Below are 11,160 nucleotides of genomic sequence, written 5' to 3'. Positions count from 1 at the left end.
TTTTATTTTCTCTCTCCACATCTCTTTTATTTTTTGTAATTTTTCTTCTAAGAGTATCCTTTTTAAATTCTGGCGTTCGGAACATATTTTTTTATAAGTAAAGAAATATATTTGATACATTCCAAAAATTAAATTATGTTAACACTTTTGGAAATTAAAATTCAAAAGTATTAAAATTTCAACACAATTTAAAAGTATTAAATTCCAGAAAAAAATGAGTATATTGGTTGATTTGCTTCTGTACACTTTAGAAGGGGAGAACCAACCATGGCTGGATCAACTGCTTCACTCAAATCAATTATGAAAGTCATTAGCAATGAAGTGGATGGTTTTATAAAGGATAAACTATCATTTTAGTCATTAAAAGTGTAAAGTGTTGTGATATTAGTTGGTGAAAATAAGAAAATTCAAAAGTTCCTATGTTATCAATTTAACTAGTCCTAAACATTAATTCTTGAAAGTATGTTAATTTATCACTTCAAGTAACATGACTTTTTAAATTTTAAATAAAAGTTAAGTGACAAGTTTCACATTTAGGGACTTTTTAAAATGTTATTCTTTTCAGAGACTAAAGTAATAGTGTCTCACACTTGGGACGATCAATTTTGGGTGTTCACCCTTTTATAAATGATTATAGATTGGTGCAAAAGCAAGAAGGGAAGGAATATGAGGTTCCAATAGCGATTGCAGAAGTGCTTAAAGAGACCGAGACCATCAAATTCAGCATCAGCTGAAAAAATGTTACTTAAAATTGAAAGAGTAACCAAAGCATCCAGAGAACCCATACCCAACAGGCCAACAAACAGGACAGTGTATACAAAATGTCATACATGTCTTAATGAGCATCATAGGATGAGAAAATACAAGAAAATCATCAAGTGTGTTGATACTTTTTTCAAAGGGGGCAAAGGGAAATATTCCTTTTCAATAAATTCAATTCTCTTTTGTTTGTACCCTATTGAAAGTAAAAGCCAAAGATTAATTATAAGCTACTACAACTTTCCTAAGTTGCCCAACATTTAGTATTATTTGCATCTTACTATAATGTACCTTATTAATGTTTCCGCTTAAATGTATAAAACAAACAATTAAGGGTGAGTGTCACATGTTTCTTTCATCTTAAGTCACCCATTTTTAAAAAATCACGGAAAGTAAAGCATCATATTTTGTTTGTTTGCTATTTTTCTTCTTCTCTGAAAACAAAGTATTTCGGACGGGTTATCGAAATCCAATATCAAGGACACTCTGATTAAGCTATAGAACTCGAAATGCAAGTGATGTGATTTGATCCAGTTAAATTTTTTTATTTTACTTTTACATTTTTTATAATAGATTAAATTTTTAATAATTAATTATTAAATAACATATAATACATTTTTATGTTATTTTTTTATCTTGATAATAATATATAATAATTAATTATTATTATATTCATCATAATATAATTTAATATTTAATATTTTTTTATTAGATTTATTTATAATCATCTGTAGTCTCAAGAAATAAAAATTGTCTCAATAATTTAATGATAATACTAAACAAATAATTATAATAATTAATGATTATATAATATCTATAATTTGATTAGATCAATAAGTAATTCATCTGAACTTTGATCCAGTGTCTTCATTAGATCGATGATGAATTGATCGATTTTCATAACATTGGTATTTTCATTACCAAAATCTCTCAACAAAGCATGATGCTTACCAGCTTAAGGCTATCACGTAAAGCAAAGAATTAACCATCAAAATAAAATTTAAAAAATTGAAGGATAAGAAGGAAACGAAGGAGGAAGGAAGAGTTGATGAGTTTGAGAATCTCAATAACAAAAATTAAGAAACTAACAACTAGTTGATAAAACGAAAGAGAAAAAAAATGAAGAATGAGTGACATTGAATGATTATTTAAATTATTATATGAGGAATCGGGCAATACATTATACTACATAACAATATTGAGCATGCTAACATGCGCCGGTTGATCTCGTTGTCCTTCCATGGAGATGGAGGGCATCCACGTCATTTCCATTCCCGCTATTGTCAGAGTGAGCCATTGATGCAATGAAGGAAGCTTCGGACCTCACAAACACACTGCCTATCTCTTTCTTACTACTCGCTTTGGTTTTGTAGAGTAACGCCCATTTTATATTTCCAAATTTACAGAGTTAATTAAAAAAAGTTATAATTAATTTGAATTTTAAGATAATATGATAAAAAAATTATTATATATGATATATTTCCTCTTTCCATAATATTTCTTAAGAATAAGTTAATTTATATTTTTATAGAAGGTTATCAAATAATTTAATTTTCAATATACCTAGTTTTTCATAAATATTTATAAATTTTTTAAATGCAAACCAAATATGCACTAAAAACATGATATCTGAGACTCTATGTTGGGACTTGAGCCTAATCCATAAAACTACTACTACTTCTAAAGTTGGTGTCTCTAAAATAAAAATGTACTGTAAAAAAATAAAATATATAACCGTTAATTAAAGTTTTAATAACTATTATGATTAAATTATATATATATATATATATATATATATATATATATATATATTTCTCAATTAATTTTTCAATTGATAATCATAACTCTCTTCACATATTTGGTATATATTATTTTTAGAATATAATTACTTATATCTTAAAAACATTTTTCATAGAAGTGTAAATATACACTGTCATATAGTTACAAATTTTTATATATATGATAAACTTGTCAATTTTTATAATAATTATCATAAAATATAAAAACTTCTACACTGATGACACATATATATTAAACTCATAAATTATATCATTTTTATTTATATAAAAAAATCTTGAAATGGAAAAGCATGAACATAACAAAGGCATAAGTAAAGAGATGATAATATTCTGATTTAAACAAATACACAACCAACTATTTCAGTAATACATTCCTTTTCATTTTACCTCCCTTTTTTGCCCATTTCATTAGGGGGAAATCAAGCGTTTACTAAATGAAGGTCACAAACATAATTTGAGGTACACTAGTGGACAAAGTCTCAAAGACCATACAACAGAGGATACATGGGAAGAAGACAGAAAGAAACTAAGGGGAAGAGAGAATATATTTCGTTTCCCTTGGAAAATTATGGGGAAATCTCTCGCACAAGTGGACAATATATTGTGAAAGTGGGAAGAAATGCCTTTTAAGCAAGCAATCATTTGTTATCAATTTGATAACAGTTCAAATAAAATGTACAGTGTCCCCCCCCCCCCCCGGATATATCTAACTAGTAGTGAGAAAACAAACAACGGTTGTGATCACAGGTGTTGCTGCATGTGCAAACTCAATCAGTAGTACATTTATAACAACGCAATAATAAGAGGAAAAAGGAAGGAAACTTTTTCTTTCTTCCTTTCCTTTATGCTTTTCTCTGCCTCATTTTTTTTAAAGTATTCTTTGGTTTTTTTCCGATTGGGTTTAATCTCTTTTGGTTGTAGTAGTGTGTTTGATATTAACACATGACACCCCTGCGGCATTTAAGAACACCAGCTCCAGATGTGATGGTACCAACCAAAGAAGATGATTTAGCCCCCAAACTTGAGGCTCTAGCATAGCTTGCTGCAGCTCCTGCTCCTGATGAAGTAAAAAAGGCTCCATTGAGCAAAAGGTCCCCTTCAGATCTCCAATTCCAACTTTTCCATACGGATGACCCTGTATCCACTCTCTTTGTCACCTATCCACATTGAAGTTCCAAGTATTAAGCATAAAGTTCATTACCATGATCAATAAATTGCCACAACTAACAATGTTACAAGTATCTTACCTCTTTAGCAAAAGGGTTCAGAGGAGCGAGGTATCTGTTACCCTGGCTGTTAATTGTGGGATTAGCACTGCCTCCAATTGCATACATTACCCAGTGGGTATAGTCATTGTTAACCACGTGGAAATACCCATGTCTGCACCTGCATTATCAATCATTCATCCATTGTTAACACAAGATACAGAATCTATCATTATTATTTAAGGTCTCAATCATTACATGTGATCTTGACAATTTTTATGAAAAAGAAGTTAATTATATTTAATTATGTGTTATATGAAGATTGGTTAAGACTATGAAGATTCAGGATTATGTAATAATTTCTCCCAAAAAAGAGGTGACTCCTAAGTCCTAAGATGCAGACACATGGTATGAGCTGAAAATTGGTTTTTTGTGAAAATTTTCCCTTTAATGGACCTTATATTTGGATTGTTTGATGAACCTCATTTTGGAGCCTGTGAAATTTTAAATGGGCTTCTCAGAGCCCAACAGAAAAACATTAAACAATTAGCCCAAGGCTCGCCACATAACACCAATCAAATAAAAAATAAAAAAGGAAAATAATTAATAATAAAATTTTAATTAAAACATATGGATAATGTAAGTATTTTTTATCCAGATTATCGTCACATATAATAAAATTATTAATTTTCATAAAAATTACTTATGTCCAAGTGTTTATAATTGGTTCACAATTTTTTTTACAGTAAAAGCCAATCAAAATTAAACTCTTAATAACGGTTGCTCCATTTAAAGACCGATGTTAGTTACCTGGGCATTCTTTGGATAAGACCCTCCCCAAAATGGTTGTAAGCAATGGTTACTTGCATTTGCTTGTCACGGACATAAGAGTCACTGTGACCCAGTAGCATAACCTGCAGAATGTGGAGCCCAATCAAAACAAAATCAACATAAAGAATATCATAAAGCATTTTCAACTAAAAGGAACATTGTAATAAAAAGCTAAGAATTGAGAAAGAAAGAATTAACCAATGTTATAGTACTTATATACCTCGTTGTGGTGAGTGAAGTAGTTGTTGGAAATAGTAATAGCAGTGGACCCCATAACAGCATCCACAAGCCCATCAGCGCAACTCGACAGCGAGTTATGATCAATCCAAATGTGACTCGAGCCAAAGATGGAGATCCCATCGCCATCAGCAAGAGTCCTCCACCCATAATGCGAGGGAGAGCTCCGAACCATTGCGTTACCAGTTACCTTGCAGTCGTGAATATGCAACCCGTGGATGATCACGTTGGTGACGAACTGTATGGTGATGCACGCACCGTAAGCGATGTGGACGTTCACGCCACGGCCGTCGATGGTCTTGAAGCTGTTCATGATGAGTTCTTGCTTTAGGGTTATGACCATGTCGCGCTTGAACACGATCCAGAGGGGGCGGTCCTGGATCACGGCGTGGCGGAGGGTACCGGGTTTGGGGTTTACTGGGTCGTCGTCGTTAGGGTCCGACACCACGTAGTACCGCCCGTCGCGGCCACCGATGGCGTTGCGGCCGAAGCCGATGCCGCAGTTGGCTAGGCGCTTGCGGCGGGCGTACCACCGCTTGTCGCACCGCCAGCAGTCGTCGATTGGGTTCCCGGTCCCGCATGAGAAGAAGTTCAGGTTCCTTCGAGCTGTGTAATTGCGTATGCTCCTGTTTTGGGTAAATTAATAAATAAATTAGAAAACACGTTAAAAAAAAAAAACTTGTTTATAGATCATGCAAACGAGACTTCAATGTGTTGCATTGATTAATTTCTTGACTTCAATTTCGTTATTAATTTTTTTTTACTATAAAATAACAGCAATAAGGTTGAAATTTAAGATCTTTTGTTACAAACTACTAAATTATCTGCCACTTAATCAATCCTACTAACTCTAAAAAAAAAAATCAAACCCTTGTAAAAAATTTAATCTATTTTCGATGGGAGTTTGAATAAAAAACACCAAGAAGCAAATTAATAGAATTGACTTTTGACCCAGTTGCTGGGAGTTTGCATCGATTCTTTGTTGCTTTTTTTTGGTTTGCATCATTAGATAATTTGATCATGATCAATATGGCTATGTTAATTAAGTACATCTATATGTCCTTAAATGAAAAACAATTCATGGGCATTGCGAACAAGTATATATAGAGAGAAAGAGAGGAAAATATATAAATAATAATTAATATGAATTGAGAAAAAGATGAAAACAAAAGGAAACAGTGAATATGAAATAGGTGTTTGAACTATTGGAATATCCTAAATTACATTTCTCAGCCCTTGTCATAGCCTACTGTAAAACTGCGTTTAGTATAAGATTTGCAACCAATTATGGTCAGTATAAAAAAACTAAAATATTAATTAAATAAAGTTGATTAGCTATTTCAGTGACACGATAGTGTCTAATTAAATGATGTCATGAGAAAATGAACTCAATAAATAATTAACAGTTTAATTAATAAGTACGCAAGTGGCCGGGTATGAATTAGTATCATTGATGTGCCTGCATGGCTGAGATGAGATGAGACTAGTGGATGTGTCATGTGGGTCTATACGGATAGAATGATACGGTGCATACGGAGAATCGGGGGTTGGAATCAAGCATAATTTATCTCTGTTAGGAAATAAATGCCAAGATCTAGTTTCTGCTTAGTACTTTTTGGGGTGTCGGTGTGTGAAAAGCGTTATTATTATTAATAGGTTCCTGATTCATTGTCATTTAATAAGCTCATGGGGGTCTCATTTTGAATAGCATAATGTGTCAGACAGCAGCAGCTGCTAGCTAGATCGGCCAAAATACAACTATGACTAGAAAAGTGTTACGGTGGAACCAGATCTGATCTGCAATTTGGAGCTATTTCTTGCAGACAGGCTGGAGGGAGGAACCCATTCATGTGCATTGCCCCACCCTGTTGGACGATAATGTGGGAGTGTGGCTACTGCATAAGTTCCTAGCTAACACTCTCTGAATTCAACTTTGGATATATATTTGGTTCTATTGGCAGAGAGATATAAAGATGGCAAAAGGCAAATCAATAATACACAGAAAAAAGTCTTTATCTAATGATATGGAACTGTACGTAGGACCAATTAATCATGTGGAATGGATGATGATGCAATTATTTTATCCGAGGCAATTGGAGAATGGAGAGTGACTGATCTCATGATTTTGATTTTCATCAAGCATTGAAAGCCCTTTTAATTTGTTAAAAACTATGCATGCAATGCAATATAGTAGTACATAAATTTAATCAGATCTAATAGCATAAAAATATGCGAGGACTGAATAGTAAAAGGACCAGCATTACTCTAACCATCAAAAGCTTCCTGTGTAGGTCATATATTAATTAATTTCTACTATAGTTATAACTTGACAATGTATATATATCCTAGCTTATAATTAAAATAGTTTTGTTTACCAAAGTAATAATTAGAAGAAATTAAGTAACTTTCATCTACTGCATGTTCTACCAATTAATGTGATTAGAGAAGCAATTAAGGGGACCACTAGTCTACAAATGTGAACAGGAAGTTAAATGGCAGGTATACATAAGACACAATGACTTGTTGAAGTCATTAATTAGTCACGAAACTTGGATTTTAGGTACAAAAAGGTGTTTCTACTTGGAAAAACAATTTTCGGATAAGGAAAATAAAAAATAAAGACAAGAAATTTATCATGATGAGCGAGATGGTCGGATCTCGCGACACTAGCATGTGGTTAAGCTGGCAAATAGAATATGAACGCTTCAATTTTTAAGAGATCTCATCAGCAAAGAACATGGTGGTTGATTCCTTAGAACCGAGTAAGGGAACTTCAGAACGTGAAGACTTAATTAAAGCAAGAACTACATTTATTAATTAGGAAGAAGAAAAAAAAGAGACGGAGAATTTTAAAATTAATGATACCGTGACTAAAGGGAATAACAATCCTGCTAGTTAAATACGTCAGAGTGTGAAAGGCATCAAAGAATAAGGGGTCATTAATCAGAGAATCAAATAGTATTTTTTTTCTAGTTTTCTTACACATGATACTAATATCGTCGTGTATAAAACTATACATTTATCTTCTGGTATAGTTAACTTAATATTGTGCACTACTCTTTAAGTCAAAATACTAAAACTTGGATTAGTTATTGGTTTCTGGGCAGGCAACATACGTTAGATTAAAAAAAAATAATACTCGAGTACTATAACAAATAAAAACTTTAAAAAATGGTAGGTCCTTCCCAAACAATTATTAGTTTAGAATTTTTTAGATGTTATTTTCTAGAGGTGATAATTGTTCCAGCAAGGAAATTTGCTCTAAATTCCCTTAGCATTGTTTTGATGTGGATATTTATCACCCTTGTATAAAATAGGCACAAATTTTGGGGTAAGCCCAACAATGGAAAATCACATATAGCTAGTAGCTTTCAATTAACACATAGCTAGATTAACCATTTAGACAGAGTTTTCATAAAGGCAAAATTCTCCAAAAAAAGAATAAAAAGGTTATCCAATATTATTCCAAAAGGAGGATTCACAAGAAACTAATAATCAAGGGTATTTTCCTTCTTTTGGTCATGCATCTCAATAATTGTTACTACATTAGTTAATACTAAAAGCCAAGTGGGTTTGCCGTGCTGAATCTCTGCTGATCCTTAAATTCAGTTAAATGATCATGCATGTGAGCACTCTTCTCTAAGTCTAATAAAATTTAAAAGAGACCTTAAACAGATAAACTAATCTACTAAGCACATGACCTATCATGAGATGGGATACTATAGGAACCAATAATATCACTAGAAAACAAAAGCAAAATTTTATATAATAAAAATTAATTTAATACACAGAAACAGAGGAAAAAGAGAAAGAGAGAGAAATCTTACTCATCAACCATGGAAGCAATCTCCTCTGGATTATCAACTGCATGTTCATTTAAAGCACCCCCTGACCTGAAAATTTGTAAACTAAAAACGATTAACTACACTCTACAAAGAGCAGAACAGTTCAAATGACACCGTTTAAGAAATGTAATCGAAATAATAAGCTCCTAAGATATGATAGCAGCATTAATCAACGGCTCAGATTTTTCAGATCGGATCTCATCGAATGGCACAGATTAGTTCCCCTCCGAGCTCAAAACACAGCTCGACTAATCCAACGGGTATTATATCTCAATTCCACGTGGACAGCCAGATTATAAGCACCATGTTGTAGCAGAAAACACTAACCTTTCTGCCATTGACGAATTCTTCAAGCTCTGCACTCGCAACTTCTCTTCAACCACGTCCCTGTTCATTACGAAATAAAAATATAAAACAGAAAATTTCAAATTAAAAAAAAATCAAAATTCAGAAAATTAAATTTGCAAGCAAGCTAGAAGCTAGAAGCTTGAAGGTGAAGCTTTTTTTTTATTATTTTTTTGCTCTGTTTGCGAAGATACCTTGATTCCGTGGCTTCATGTTTCTGCATCTCATTGTCACTGACTGCGTCGGCGGAAGCTAAAACCAGCGCCGCCGCGAGCAGAATGGCGAGAGTGAACAATTTTGGAGAGAGCAGCTTCATTGTGCTTCTTCTCCTTCTACTTGTACTTTCTCTGCGTGAGTTTTTGGCAGTTTCTGAACACACAGTACTCTCTACGCTTTTTATAGTTGTGTGTAGTGAGAGGGAGAAGAGAAGAAGAAGAAGGAGGAAATGGATATGGTGCGAGAGAAAAAGCGGTTTAAATAGAGAGCACGTACATGGGAGAAGGAGAGGTTGGGTTAACCATGGTTAAGTTAATCAGGGGAATGAGTAACCACGTGTAACCAACTTACCACCGCTCTAACTGCCATTAACTGCTTCTCTCTCTCTTTCCGAATTCAACGTGCCTCTCTCGCCTCGCAACCCTTCTTCGCTTTGTTGCATCTTTTCTTTTCTTTACAAGCAATTAATCATACATCTTATTTAAAATAATTAAAAACTTTATTACAGTAGGTTTTTATTTTTTTTTTCTATTCTAGTTTACGTCTCATTTTGATTTTATCTTTTAAAAAATTGTTCACATTTAACTTTTATGACTTTTTATCAAAAAAATAAATAAAAATAAAGTCTTTACTTGAATTTCTGTCCAATATTCAACAAATACCTAACATGTTAATTGATTTTTTATATATTGAACAAGAAAAATAATATAACAATCATTGAAATAAAAATAAAAATAATCATTTTTATATTATATTATATTATATATATAATTTAAAGTAGGTAACCTATGTACAAATAATATAAAAGATTTTTACACAAAGATTAAATAAAAAAAATTATTATGAATAACGAGTTTATTAATTTTTAAAATAACTACTTCAAAAATCATGTTAGACATGATTTTTAATTTACTAATAATGTAAAAAATTTATATATACTAACAATACTTAAAAAATAATCTTTTTATTTATAAATTGTATACATTTATCAACATATTGTTGATTCAAAGTGATATTTAATTTGAATCTTTTAAACAAAATGTCAAAAACATGATTAAAAAAAGAAACCTTATTATGTTAAAAAATAAGATTACAAAAAATCAACATATGTTTATGTAGTGTTGGCATTCAAGAATTTCTTCTTATAATAACAGTAAATGAAATACTAGCTAGTGAGTTAGATGTAATTTTAGTCATTCCAAATATAATTATGTTTATTTTTAGCTTTCTCTTTTTACAAAAAACAATATAATAAATATACTTTTGCGAAATCACAAATAAAAATGAGCAGGCCAAGTAATTGATAATGATGGATTATTATTTATTAAATGACCTTTTTTGAGAAAATGAGAAAACGGTTTTCTCCGTACTGCGAGTGATTGTGAGGAAGCAAAGGTTGGCATGTGGATCGCTAGAGAAGGAGGAAGGGGCGTCCTGAAAATTTAGGTAACTGTACGAATTGTATCATTATTAAGCAACGTGCCATGTTCCATTTTCTATTTCGGAAAAAGAAATAAGTCAAATATCACAACCTGTCCACTGACACCTGTCCTTTTCCGGATACGGTGATTTCATATTTGTTAAATCTGAAATGCTTTGTTGGACTTGGATCTCCCTTCTTTTCGGTTGCTGTCCAAAATCTAAAATTAACAAATATTTGCCTGCTTGGATTAATTTAGTTTAGGCTTAATTAAGCCACTATGATTGAGTTAGTAATGGAATTTAAATAATTTGAATCATGCCATGCATTTAAATATCATTGTCATCGTTGTAAAAAAATATTCTATTTCAGAATTGATTCGAATCATTTATATCAGCATAGTTTGTATTTCTAGCCATGTTTTATGGTCTTGCTTCATACGAAACTTGGAGGAAAATGTATATATATATATATATATATATATATATATATATTGGTGGCCA

The 11,160-nt window shown here is 32.0% G+C and overlaps 1 protein-coding gene across 1 annotated transcript; it reads right to left on the bottom strand.

The window, feature by feature from the left end:
• Positions 1-2,866: 2,866 nt before the first annotated feature.
• LOC114423776 (probable pectate lyase 8) lies at positions 2,867-9,472 on the bottom strand. Its single transcript, XM_028390656.1, has 7 exons — positions 9,216-9,472; positions 9,004-9,063; positions 8,659-8,724; positions 4,815-5,457; positions 4,574-4,677; positions 3,806-3,944; positions 2,867-3,715 (listed from the first exon to the last, which is right to left on the bottom strand). Exons 1-7 carry the CDS (start codon positions 9,335-9,337, stop codon positions 3,494-3,496), a joined length of 1,356 nt encoding a protein of 451 aa, XP_028246457.1. The 5' UTR covers positions 9,338-9,472; the 3' UTR covers positions 2,867-3,493.
• Between the last annotated feature and the right edge of the window lie 1,688 nt (positions 9,473-11,160).

This window comes from Glycine soja, chromosome 8 (genome assembly GCF_004193775.1).
Source record: "Glycine soja cultivar W05 chromosome 8, ASM419377v2, whole genome shotgun sequence".
In the NCBI taxonomy this organism is placed as follows: domain Eukaryota; kingdom Viridiplantae; phylum Streptophyta; class Magnoliopsida; order Fabales; family Fabaceae; genus Glycine; species Glycine soja.
Note: the sequence above shows the minus strand (reverse complement) of the source record. Positions and strands in the feature narration are given on the sequence as shown.